This window comes from Harpegnathos saltator, unplaced genomic scaffold, assembly GCF_003227715.2.
Source record: "Harpegnathos saltator strain DR-91 unplaced genomic scaffold, Hsal_v8.6 scaffold625, whole genome shotgun sequence".
Taxonomy (NCBI): Eukaryota; Metazoa; Arthropoda; class Insecta; order Hymenoptera; family Formicidae; genus Harpegnathos; species Harpegnathos saltator.
The window spans coordinates 78994-93174 of NW_020230455.1; the positions used below are offsets into that span (position 1 = coordinate 78994).

The following is a 14181-nucleotide window of genomic DNA, read 5'->3' on the forward strand; positions in this document are numbered from 1 at the left end:
CGCAGAAAATTACTTGGGAAACGACCCCCAGCTACCCAACAACAAAACCTTGTAGACCTATGTTATCTGGCCGGCACGGTCGCCAGATTTAAATGTATAAAACTTTTTTGTATGGGGTCATATAAAAAGTCTAATCGAGCATCAGCGTAATGGTACAGAAAACGAGGTACATGAAGCTATTGTTGAGGCCTTCGATACTATTACGCCGGACATGGCGCACCGTGCGACGCGCAATATTGTATGAAGGGCCGAACTCTGTATACGAGAGAGAGGATGGCACTTCGAACAATTCTTACATTAGATTGTAAGAGTAGATAGGCTTACCGGGAAAACCACTATAAAAAACGCACCAAGCTATCTACTGCAAGGTGGTGTAGAAATAATAGCACATCAGTTTCCTATCGCCTCTGATAAGAAGGGACGGCGCGATGACATATTTTTGCCTTATAGCTTGCCGCGCGCGCTCGCTCGTCTCTTACGCTCGCTCGCTCCTCGTCGTTCGCGCTCGCCTCTTATCGATTACGTTGCCCCTCGCCGCGCACGCTCGCCTACTGCCGCTCGCTTACTCCACCTGTATCAATGTGTACTTGCTTACTGCGGCCGCCCTCCGCTCTCTACGCGCTTGTTGGCTCACATGTTGTAATTAATAACTCGGTAACTATTGCCAATTTGACATTATAGTACATGACTCTTCTTCTCGGCTACACCTTATCTATCTCCAACTTTCGTCTGCATGATAAGCTTTCAAACACCCTGTATAACGAGTTGCCGCTCTGGCAGCTAGCGGATGAATGCCTCCTTTTCGGGAGCCACGTGACAAAACAGGATCGACCGTAGAGCCGAAAGATCCCGAAACTGCGCGAGGATCCGCGACAGTGGTAACGCTGGGCATTCGACGCGCAATGATAAACGTGAGAACAAAAGGGCGTGCAAATCGTTATCAGAGATTTTCTTTCAAACGTTCCAGCACTTTCTGATACTAACAGAGACTTACAGTTTATCCCTGAGGTAATAATTTTGGACGACGATTTCAGACGATTAAGAACATTAAAGAAAATCGCAGACCTGCTCGCTATCCCGAAAGAAGCCTACCAGGATTGTTTCCAGAAATGGCAAATGCGTTAAACGCAGTGCATCAAAAGAGAAGAAGAGTATTTTGAAGGAAATAAGAGTTCCTAGGTTACAGAGGTATATCTAGGTATATCTCCAGAAATTGAAAAATAAAATTCTTGTACTTTTTAAACAGATTTTGTATGCAGGAATTGAAAAATTGTCTTGAGTAACTTTTCAATGAAAATACCATTTTTTTAGCTCGAGATAATATTTATTTTTCTACGTAGCCTCTTTCAAACTCACAAGTAAACCGTCGGAACTGTGCCTCGCCAATTTGGATGGGCTTTGGATATGTTGTAGAGCAGCAAAAAATAATTAGGTCATATTTTTTATCTGCATATCTCGACGTTTAGGGGTTGAAAACACCCCTCGAAAATAACGGATTTTTTCGTTTTTTAGGAATATGTTCTAAACTATGAGATGTATGAAAAATGATCAGATAAAAGTTTAATGGTATTTTATGCTCTATATAATGGTATATTTAGATTTTCGAAAAATATCAAATTTTTTAATTTACCCCTCCCCGCCTTCATTATAATTTTTGCCAATTTTAAAATTTTTGTAAGGACAAAAATTAAAGAACTTAAAAAGACAGATTCATTCATATATAATAATATTATATTATATTTTATTATATATTATATTTGACCGATTACATTTTTAGAAAAACGCATTTGAAACTTCGTATTATAGGAATTGCGCTACGTTATAGCGTGCATTGCGCTATAGGCTTACATACTATGTTATTTCTTTTCTGCATGATGTTTACACAAATAATAACTGCATCTTCTGCGTATTGTAAATGAACAAAAATTATTATTAATTATTAGGTGTACAACTTTGCTTCCGCCGTTTTTTTCCGAAATTCGAGGCTTTATTGTAAAAAACTGGTTATACATTTATGATTCAAAGTATTGTCCATCGCTGGCCACTACTTTCTCTTTCGGGCAGCGTACGAATCCCGCGTTGAAAAAACTGGTCATCTTTTGAAGCGATTCACGAATCGATTCAATTTCTTACTTCTTTATAAGACCGGAAGTGCTGGTCAACCAGGCCGTGTGCCATTGATCGAAACAAGTGATAGTCAGAGGGAGCAACGTCTGGAGAATACGGCGAGTGGGGTAGGACTTTCCATTTCAACGTTTTCAAGTTTGTCTTGACTACTTTCGCAACATGGGGTCGAGCATTGTCATGCTGCAAAATCACTTTATCGTGTCTCTCGTTGTATTGCGGCCGTTTGTCTTTCAATGCTCGGCTCAAACGCATTAATTGCGTTCGATAACGATCGCCTGTGATTATTTCAGTCGGTTTTAACAGCTCATAATACACTACGCCGAGCTGGTCCCACCAAATACAGAACATGACTTTGGAGCCATGAATATTCGGTTTGGCCGTCGACGTGGAAGCACGGCCGGGATATCCCCATGATTTTCTGCGCTTGGGGTTATCGTAATGAACCAATTTTTCGTCCCCAGTCACAATGCGATGCAGAAATCCCTTTCGTCTTTGCCTTTCAAGTAACTGTTCACAAGCAAACAAACGCCGTTCAACATTTCTCTGTTTCAACTCGTACGGCACCCAATTTCCTCGCTTTTGAATCATTCCCATGTCTTTGAGGCGTTTTGAAATTGCTTGTTGAGTCACTTCCAATGATCGTGCCAATTCTTCTTGACTTTGACACAAGTCTTCATTAAATAATGCCTCCAATTCTGCATCTTCGAAAACCTTCTATCTTCCACCGCTATGTCGGTCTTCGAAGTGAAAATCACTGTTCTTGAAGCGTTGAAACACTCACGACACGTTCTTTCACTAATAGCGGCCTCACCATAAGTATTTGAGAGCTTTCGATGAGCCTCAGCTGCAGATTTCTTCATATTGAAGCAGAAAATTAAAACCTCTCGCAAATGACGAGAACATAGCTCATAAACTGACATTTTCAATCGAGAATAACTTTATGATGCAGACACAAATTGACTAATGTTTTTATAGGGTTATGTTGACAGCTGCCCAAGTTTATTGCATAACGTCTATGATCTATTTATTTCGACCACTACTTACTGCTAAAGCCATCTATAGGAAAACGGCGGAAGCAAAGTTGTACACCTAATACATCATATGTAACGTATTATATAACATTATATATATGGCATTTGATAAATTATGCTGCGTGAGAATGGAAACGTATTTGGTGTCGCTATTGCATGAGTGAGCTTGGAATATGAAATGTATACAGATACACACAGAGAAACATACTGAATATACAGGGTGAAGAAAAAACCCCGAGACCTCTGAAAATTTCGAAAAATATATACTTTATAAAAAAATATTTCAGACAAAAGTTATAACGTTGAAAAAGATCTATTTACCGATCTTAACAATTTGACCTTGGGTGGCGTCATCAAGATCAGGACAAGGTCACTTCGGATTTTTTAAGTGAAACCCCCAACTTTTTATTGCATATTCTTATAGCCCTTCTTCAGACCTTTTCAAAGCATTATAGTTTTATTCAATTTGAATAAGCTGTTCCGAAGTTATCGAGTTTTTTAAAGTAAGATATCTAGCCAACTAAGGCAAGATCGGAGGATGATCCGGCCAACTAAGACAAGGTCGTAGGATGATCCGGCCAACTAAGGCAAGATCGGAGGATGATCCGGCCAACTAAGGCAAGGTCGGAGTGATTGAGCCAACTGAGACAAGATCGGAGGATGATCTAGCCAACTCGTAAAAATAATTGCGCGACTAACTTCCAGGCGTTGGCTCCTATTGGCTCGTCTTCATCCTGTAACACACGCAGTTGTTTAACGAGATTTAAAATGAGACTCGATATAACTCGTCGAGACTGACTCAATTCTCATATAGTATATTTAATAATATCATATAGTATATTAAATAGCAATATCTTCTGTTAATTCTGCTTTTATTAGCATAAATATATTGAGACATAAATGTAAGAAAAGTTGAGACTGAAGTTAAAAATGTAAATCATTGTGCTATTATATACGATTGCTGGCAAAATTTCACGAAGTATTGCCAAGTGGCCTGATTTCGATACACAATTGAAAATAAAAATAACACTCGTATATTGATATAGAATTGTGACACAAACAATAGTATCGTGTGCAACATGATGGAGCTGTGAACGCAAGAAGTGTATATAAACATCCGTGATGTGGAATATTATCAGTTCAAAACTTAACTTTGACGTTGTCCGAATCGCTCATCCGTTGCGAGCGTGTCCATCACGTAACACTATATCTATTGGTAATGTGATTGGTAAACGTATAAATATTTTATAATAATTTTAAATTACATTTTATTCTAATTTTATAAATTAGCAAATAATTGTTTTATTGTGCAGTTTTATATGTACAGTTTTTGTACTGTGGTGTGCATATTATATAAAATAATCACATAAAATAATCCAACACGTAACGCGTCAATATTAATTCAACAATTCAACAAAGTTATTTACATTCTAATAAACTTAAGCAAATTTCTACAATTCTTTTCAGCCTATGTAATATTTGAATCTTTTCAGCCTATGTAATATTTGAATTTCCATGCTTCATATTTTAGAATACTTTTTTCATTGTTACATATTTTGTAGGACTACTTCCTGTGTCCATATTAGAGAGACGTTGAATTATTAATTGCTTTCTCACGATTCAGTGGTTTATTTTGGACTCAAATCACATTTTCTATCAAGAAAGAAAGGAATATCATATAACTAACATAAAGAGATTGCTTCATTAAATATAAAGTACGCAATATGTTTTACATAATCATAGTTTGGAACAGATATTTAATTAGTAATTTTTTTTAGAATGACGCCATTTAATCCATTAAATGTAATAATGTTATTGTATGTGACTTTTACTGCATTAAATATTCCTCAGAGTCCGATAACTTTGGAGGAACGGGAAGTAAAAGAGAAAATTGAACACATGTTACAAGAAATAAGTAATGAAAAAGTATTAGAAATAGGAGAAGAAATATCTCTAGATTTTTATGATCCATATGAGACCTCCGAAGTTGAAGCAGTTGACTTACTTCAAAGTCATGAAAAAATAGAGTATTTACCGGAAGAAGTATTATATTCTACAGAAGCATTACCAATGGAATATAAAAGGAGTGCCGTGGAATACTAGAAGAGCGGTAAAACGAAACGGAGATCGTTAGAAGGAGTGAGACAAAGATTTCGGAAAGTTGCATCAATACGACAATTACGACGATGGGAAAAAGAAATCAATCAAGGTAGTACTAGAAGTGAAAAATTAAGACGAATTTCCGATTACGTAATAAATTGTTTCAATGAAGCACTTGAGAAAGGAATAATTATTCACGATATTGATAACGCACGATGGGCTGTCCGAGCACAAGAAGAAGAAAATGCACCAGGATTCACAGCTTCAGAGATATGGGTGAGAAGATTTAAACTTATGCATAATATTGTATCACGGAAAATAATAAAATTTGTTATTAAAAGTCTATGTTATCAGAAATAGATCCAGAAAATAAATGCGTAACATTCATTACAAATGTAAAATATTACATCGGTCAATATGGACTCGAAAATATTTATAATTCAGATCAAAGCAGATTCCAATTAGAATTTCATGCCGGTTGTACTCTAGCGCGCAAAGGTACAAAAAAGGTACAAACTGTAGTATAGTCAATATCATCAACCACGCATAGTTACACTATATAGCCGACCATCACCGCTGATGGTAGATTATTGTCGCCTCTTTCTATAGTATTAAAAGAAGTTGGTGGAATATTTGGTCCAAGAAAATATGCAGGAAAATATATTTAAAGCACCTAATATTTATACTATGGCTTCAAAATCAGGCAAATTAACATCGCAATATGTAAAAACTTGGTTAAAAGATGTATATTTTCTAAATGTTGTAGCGAAATCAGTTTTACTACTAGACTCATGGACTGGTCAGTGTCCTAATATTATTGCAGAAACTAGATCAGAATTTGCAACAGATATTGTTTTACTAACTATTTCGGCTGGCACAACGGAAAAAGTACAGCCATTAGATGTGTACGGATTTCGAATGTGGAAAATTTTTATTAAATACTTTTCAGATATGGTTATATTGTTAGATCTTGTAATAGATTTTCATTCCAGAAATAATATACTTAAATTGCAATCATTAACGCATAATCAGTTCTCATCACCTAGATTTCGAAATCTATTTAAATACGCATGGTTTAAAAGTGGATATATGCAAAATAAACCGACAGAGTTTCAAACACCTGTCGAGTTCTGTTTCAAAAGTAATACAAAAATATATTGCGACATTTGCGGCCAAACTGCAATAATTATATGTTCTTGGTATAAGAAATCTCTTTGTGTAACACATTTTTCTATGAACATCATCTTTACGATGAATATGTACCATAAATACGCTATGCATATGCATTATTTATACATATGTAATGTTTGTGTCACTCTCGACGAGTTATATCAAGTCTCATTTTAAATCTTGTTCAATAACTGTTCTATATATATTCAGTATGTTTCTCTGTGTGTATCTGTATATGTTTCTTATTCTAAGACTCACTCACGCAATAGCACCCCCAAGTACATTTCCATTCTCACGCAGCATAATTTATCAAATGCCATATAATGTTACATAATACATTACATATGATGTAATTAATAATAATTTTTGTTCATTTACAATACGCAGAAAATGCAGTTATTGTTTGTGTAAACATCATGCAGAAAAGAAATAACACAGTATGTAAGCCTATAGCGCAATGTAACGCAGCGCAATTCCTATAATACGAAGTTTCAAATGCATTTTTCTAAAAATGTAATCGGTCAAATATAATATTATTATATATGAATGAATTTATCTTTTTAAGCTCTTTAATTTTTGTCTTTACAAAAATTTTTAAATTGGCAAAAATTATAATGGAGGGGGGAGGGGTAAATTAAAAAATTTGATATTTTTCGAAAATCTAAATATACCATTACATAGAGCATAAAATACCATTAAACTTTTATCTGGTCATTTTTTCATACATCTTATAGTTTAGAACATATTCCCAAAAAACGAAAGTATCCGTTATTTTCGAGGGGTGTTTTTAACTCCTAAACGTCGAGATACGCAGATAAAAAAATATAACCTAATTATTTTTTGCTGCTTTACAACATATCCAAAGCCCATCCAAATTGGTGAGGGACAGTTCCGACGGTTTACTTGCCAGTGCAATTATTTCGGTGATGTCCCAATGCGGCAATATCTTTATCGTATTAGTCCTTTTAAATAATCATTTATCGCATTTAATGAACTTGGCATTCAAAGCAAATCTCCCACTTGCTAGTCGTTTCATGACATTACTGCGCGCAACCATGACTATTACAATTTCTTAGGAGAACTTTGTACTATTTAATAAAGGATAGCAGCATGTGTAAACAAATGTGCAAGACCTGAATTACTTATATTTAACAAAGATATGTAAAAATTAGTGTGAAATATTCCACTTCTCCAGTTCTATGATGCTCAACTAATTTAAACTCAAAGTTGATATTGAATTAAATTTAATCTAAAGTGCGAAACCACAATCAAAAGTTATTTGATCCAATCTTAAACTAGGCTACCGAGAAGAACCGCTTCACAATGTTTTTAACTATTGGGAACACACCGCTTTTTTTCTATGTATTTCAACTTTGAGTTGGCCATCAAAAACTTGCTTCAGTCCGTGATCGTTTCTTTTCGGTTCATATGTGTGACGATATTCACTTGTATTTTACTTATTTTTTACCGAAGTCAGTTATTTCAATTGCTTTAGTTGCTCTCTCACAGGTTCATTATTAATAAATAAATTGAATAATAACAGTCCTGGGGACTTGGTTAGATGGCGTACGAGTGTATAGTTGCGTGAGTTTGCGTGAGAGAGAGAGAAAAATAGAGATTGTAAAATAAGTAAGATAGGGGAGTAAAGTAGGAAGGTAGGAAATGAAGTAGAAGGAGGTAAGATAGCGACAAGAATAAAGGCGGATAGAGGGAATAAGGAATAAGTAGAGAAGGGGCAGAATAGGAAGTGAATAGTGCGGAGAGATTAGGTAGACGGAGCGGAGATATGAGTACAGGGAGAGGAGGAAAGGGGGTAAGGGGAGGCAAGGGAGGAGTGGATGATAAGCAAGGAAAATTGGTGATAGAGAAAGGAGATCAAGAGAGGAAGGTGAGTTTCAGGGGTACGCATGGATTAGGAGACGAGGAGGTTAGAGAGGAGATAAGGAAGGAGTTGAGATAGGTAATAACGGAATGGAAGAAGGAGATAGAGAGTAGGATGAAGAAATTAGAAGATAATTGCGGAAAGATTTATAAAAGAAAGTAAGCAAGGAGAGATGAGTGAAAGAGAAGGAGAAAATAGAGAGGAATGGGAAAGTAAAGCGGAGTCTAGTAGGCTAAGCAGCAGAACGAGATTGAGTAGTAGGTATGGTTCGATAAGAAGTGTGGCTAGGTTAAATGAATGCCTGAGTGAAAGGGAAATAGGAAAGATAAAGAAATTAGTGGTAGAAAAGGAAAAGGAGGAGAGGAGAGGTAATGTTGTAATAAAAGGATGGGAGATAGGAGACAGAATAACGAATAAAAAGGCAGAAGAATTTATAAAAAAAGAATTGGATGTGGAAATAAAAGTGAAGAGATGTAGAATAAGTGGGAAAGTGGTAGTGGTAAGTCTGGAGGAAGAGGAGATGAAGAGGGAGATAATGAGAAATAAGAGGAAACTGAAAGGTAAAAGTATTTTTATTGAGAACGACTTGATGTGGGAGGAAAGAAAGATACAAGAGAAAATGGGCAAATGGGTGGGGAAGGAGAGGAGGAAAGGAAAGACGGTGAAAATGGGTTTTGCGAGAGTGATGATTGATGGAAATTGGGAAAAATGGGAAGAAATAGAAGAAGAAATAATTAGAAGAAAAGAAAGGGACAGAGATAGAGAATTAAGGGAACTAAAGGAAAGGGAGATGAAAGAAGCATTAAGGGAGGAAGAGGATAGGAGAAGAGAAAAGGAGGAAAGAGATGGAGAGAGAGAGAGGAATAGGAGAGAGAGAAGAGGGGGGTAGAGAGGAGAGACTAGAAGAAAGAGAGGAAGAAAGAAAGGGGGAAAGAGAAAGGGAGGGGGAAGGGAGATTAGACAGTATTTCATGTAATCCAAGAAGGGGGAGAGGGAAGGGAAGAGGGAGGGAGGGGAGGAAGGGTAGAAACCTAATTTTTTGGAATGTGGCAGGAACACAGAGGCAGGATAAAGATTTTTGGAACTGGATAAAGGGCAAGGATTTTATCAGTTTATGTGAGACATGGTTAGAAGAAAAGGGATGGGAAGGGTTTAAGGAAAGATTGCCTAACACACACTGGTGGGCATATAGGCCAGCGAAGAGAGAGAAAAAGAGGGGAAGAGCAAAGGGAAGTTTTTTGATAGGTAGAAGGAAAAATTGGGGAAAAGAAAGTAACATTTTGGGGGAGGAAAAAGAGGAAGGGTTACTGGTTTCCGAAATAGAAGGTAAAGGCAAGGATAAGGAAATGATAATTATCTCAGTATATAACTCGGAAAGATGGAGGGAGATAGGAAAAAAGATAAAGGAAATAATGGAGGAAGGAAGAGAGAAGAATGTAATAATAGGAGGAGACTTTAATATAAGGATAGGAGAAGAGGGAGGATTAGAGGAGGAGGGAGAGCTAGGAAGAAAGAGCAAGGATAAGATAAAAGGAAAAGACAGCAAAAGTATAATATGTTAGAAGTAGTGGGAGAGGATATATATTGAATGGATCTGCGGAAGGGGACAAAGAAGGAGAATTTACATATATAGGTGTGAGAGGAAGCTCGGTAATTGATTATGTAATTGTCAATGAAAATTGTAAGGATATTGTGAGAGAATTTAAGGTTGGAGAAAGAGTGGACTCGGATCACATGCCCATGATGGTGGAAATAAAAGGAAACGGAGACTGCAGAGAAGAGGAAGAAGAGGGAGAAGAAGAAAGAAAAACAAGGATAAGATGGGATAAGAAAGCAATTGAAAACTTCAAAAAGGGAACAGAGAAAATATTAGATACAACAGGAGAAGAATTAGAAGAAGAGCAAGAATCGGTAGAACGGAAATGGCTATCTCTGAAGAAGGTAATTGGGGAAGCATTAGTCAAGGAGGAATGGAAGTGGAAAAGGAAAGGAATAGGACACAAGGAATGGTGGGACAAGAGCTGTATGAAAATGAAAAGGAGGGTGCATAGAGAATTTAGAAACTGGAGAAGAGGTAGAATAAGCAGAGAAAAATACATGGAGGCAAGGAAAACTTTAAAAAAGCACGTTGAGAATAGGAAAAGAAAGAAGAAAAAAGAGGAAGAAGAAGAGTTAAGAAATCTAAGGAACAAAAGAGAAGTATGGGAATTTATAAACAGGAGAAGAGGTAAAAGAAAACAGGTTAAGAATAATATAGACAAGGAGGGATGGAAGGAATATTTTATGGAATTATTAGAAGTGATAGAAGAAAACACGAAAGAGGAAAGGACATTTATACAAGAAAGAAAAGAAGACGAGGTTGGAGGAAATCAAGAAGAAGAGGAAGGAGAAGAGGAACTGAAAGAGGAAGAAATTATTGAGGCAATAGATAAACTCAAAAGGAAGAAGGCAATAGGGATTGACGAAATACCGACGGAGGTATGGAAATATGGAGGACAGGCAATGAGGAAAGGAATTAAGGAATTATTGTTGTAGATATGGAAGGAAGGATCTATACCGAAGGATTGCAAAAAAAGTGATTTGCCCCATATACAAGAAAGGAGATAAGGAAAGAGCAGAAAATTATAGAGGGATATCAATACTATGTACAGCGTATAAAATTTATGCTGAGGTGTTGAGAAGGAGATTGGAGGAGGAAGTGGAAGCAAAGGAATTACTACCTGAAAGCCAGGGAGGATTTAGAAGAGGAAGAGGAATATTGGATAACATCTTCGTACTAAATCATATAGTGCAAAGAGAAAAGAATAATAAAAAAGATAGGGAAATATACGCAATGTTCGTGGATTTTAAGGTGGCTTTCGACAACATAGACAGAAAGAAGTTATGGGAGATTCTGAAGGAAAAGAAGATAAATAGGAAGATTATAGGAAGGCTGGAGAAGTTTATATTATATTATAATAACAGTCCTGGATGGGAAACCTGCGATATACCAGAACGGATAATAATGTCCTTAGAGCAATGGTTATTAAACTTTACTTCTTGAATTCTATTGACAATAAAGCTGCGCAATTATGATAATAATTTATCATGAATACAAATTGTACGCAATTTGCACAGAAAAATCGAGTGATCTATCGAATCAGAAGCCTCATTGAAATCTATGTATATTGCTTCCATTTGCAATTCCACCTCAAGCTGTGACAAAATATTTTAAGACCATAATATCAATTTATTGGAAATAATACTTTTAAATATCTTAGATATTATGTTGTGAATGCTAGTAAGCTTATAATTAGAGACCAACGTTTTCTCGTCACTCTTATAAATAAGATTATACAGAATGTCTCATAACTAATGTTGCAAAGCTCGTGGAAACATACAGCGGGTTAATACAAACATAAAAGTCCCATACTGTTTTGCGAGAGATTCGTAATAATTATCTAGTTATTAAAGATAGAGATCTGAGAAGTAGGAGCGTACCGACATAAATGATTGGAGAAGCGTTGCAGCCATTTCGATAAGAGCGCAGCCTAGCCGATTTAGCAACTGTTGCCGGTGCGCGGCAAGAGAAGACAACATGCAACTATTCGTCTTTTATTTCGGCGCATCTATGTCTCACCGCACGCCGTCAACAGTTGCTAGATCGATTGGGCCGCGCTGTGGCCCGAGAGAGTGTCTGTGAAGTTAGCACGACGTTTTAATTAAAAAAAAAACAATACTAGTTCCAGTAGCACTTTTCATAGTTCTGTAATTCCTGATAAAAAGAAAAAAAAGTTCCGCATTTATAATACCAAAAAATCGGAAATGAAGAAATGTCGTGCTAACTTCACGTTCCAGCATGACACAGCCTTCTCTAAAATACAAGAAGCAAATGCATAATATACTTTTCGACGAGAGTTTTCGTAGTCCTAGACTAGTTCTATAATAATGAACCATTTCGGAACCAAACTCCAACAATTAACAATTTTATACTATTTTAAATATTTAAGCCAGCACGACACTCGACGAAAATGTGTCGTGCTGACGACTTTCTGCATTTCTGATGGTAGTTTTAGCTTGTTCTATTCGAGTTTCATATAATTTAACCAGTTTTAGCAATTGTTCCGTTGTATAACTATTTTTAAATAAATTTTATCTTCTGGCGCCTGCACGACACTGTATGTCTAGGGTTAATTCACAATCTCTTATTACAATCAGCCAAATTAAACTTGAGAGATATAATGTATCAAAAACGTCGGAAGTCACAGAACCAAACATTTTCTCAGAGTTTTGTCGAGTGACGAGGGGAAGGAGGAAGGCTGATGTCAAAAGTTAAAATTAATTTACAAATAGTTATACGGCGCAAAGAAAGCTGAAATTGGTTAAATTGTATAGAACTCGATTAAAACAAGCTAGAACTGCTATCAGAAGTGCAGAAAGTCCTCAGCGCGACATACTTTCACTGAATATCGTGCTGACGCCAAAAGATAAAATTTATTTACAAATAGTTATACGACAGAACAACTGCTAAAACTTGTTGAATTGTATGGAACTCGAGTAGAACAAGTTAAAACTACCATCAGAAATGCAGAAAGTCATTAGCACGGTACACTTACCTCCTTGAAGCTGGCAGGATCGAAACGCACCTATTAAATTTTTTAGTACTTATTTTGTGCTAATTTGTGCTTAATTAATAAAAATTAATAAAAATTTTCTACCCCGTGCCATTTTGAAAAAAATCGTAGTGTTGCTACCTTCATATGAAGTCAGCAGAACCCCAGCAAAAAATAATTAAAAAATAAAAACAAGTACATAAATAGAAAGAGCATAATTTGTGCTAATTTATTCCATAAAAGAAAATTTGATATTTTGAAAAAAAGTGGCACTTTACTTTTGAGCGTAAGCTGGGTCTGTGATGGTTTCTGAGGAAATGCAGCGGGTACAAAATCTGCAATTACATATTTTAGTAGCACAAAATAAGCGGTATTTATTGCAAAAGTCGCGACTCGACTCTGCTCATTACAAGTGGCACTTTACTCTTGAGCGTAAACTGGGTCTGTGATGGTTTCTGAACAAATGCAGTGGGTACAAAATCTGCAATTACATATCTTAGCACAAAATAAGCGATATTTATTGCTAAAGTCGCAACTCGATTCTGCTCATTACAATTGGCACTTTACTTCTGAGCGTAAGTTGGGTATGTGATGGTTTCTGAAGAAATGCCGCGGGTACAAAATCTGGAATTATATATTTTAGTAGCACAAAATAAGCGGTATTTATTACAAAAGTCGCGACTCGATTCTGCTCATCACAAGTGGCACTTTACTCTTGAGAATAAACTGGGTCTGTGATGTTTTCTGAAGAAATGACGCGGGTACAAAATCTGCAATTACATATTTTAGTAGCACAAAATAAGCGGTATTTATTGCAAAAGTCGCAACTCGACTCTGCTTATTACAAGTGGCACTTTACTCTTGAGCGTAAATTGGATTTCCCGGTCGATGCGTCCTCCCCTTGTATGAATAAAATAGAAATTCAGTTGTCTTCGAGGTTGAAACAAATTCCATTCGGACACGTCAGCTTATCGGAACTCGCCTATGCCATAAAATATAGCAATAAACGACCCTTGTACCTCTAGAACCTTCCTAAACAAACACCCGAAACAGAGATTTCATCATGTTCTTTCCCATCCTATAGATTCTTTTATTAAATGTTCTTATGAATTAAATAACTTTCCATTTTATTTAAAATTTCCACTTTATTTAAAAAATCAAAACATATATGTATAACCATTCAAATACTAGAATCAAAATTGTATACACATACTTACTTTAGATTTATAAAATTTTGCTTTTGCTGCCGCCAATTATAATACTTACCATGTCCGAATGG

At 36.2% G+C, this 14181-nt stretch overlaps 1 protein-coding gene and 1 long non-coding RNA gene across 4 annotated transcripts; both read left to right on the forward strand.

Moving 5' to 3' along the window:
• The first annotated feature begins 4309 nt into the window (after positions 1 to 4309).
• LOC109504013 (uncharacterized) lies at positions 4310 to 6134 on the forward strand. 3 transcript variants are annotated; one of them, XR_003113817.1, is made up of 3 exons: positions 4310 to 4386; positions 4721 to 4873; positions 4937 to 6134. It is a non-coding gene; the product is annotated as an uncharacterized LOC109504013 (long non-coding RNA). The 3 variants fall into 3 exon arrangements; XR_002162837.2 differs by having other exon boundaries at positions 4310 to 4374; XR_003113816.1 differs by having other exon boundaries at positions 4310 to 4374; positions 5010 to 6134.
• Positions 6135 to 8482: 2348 nt separating this feature from the next.
• On the forward strand, positions 8483 to 11353 carry LOC112589832 (trichohyalin-like). Its single transcript, XM_025304545.1, has 3 exons — positions 8483 to 9109; positions 9997 to 10788; positions 10982 to 11353. Exons 1-3 carry the CDS (start codon positions 8483 to 8485, stop codon positions 11351 to 11353), a joined length of 1791 nt encoding a protein of 596 aa, XP_025160330.1.
• The last annotated feature ends 2828 nt before the right edge of the window (positions 11354 to 14181 follow it).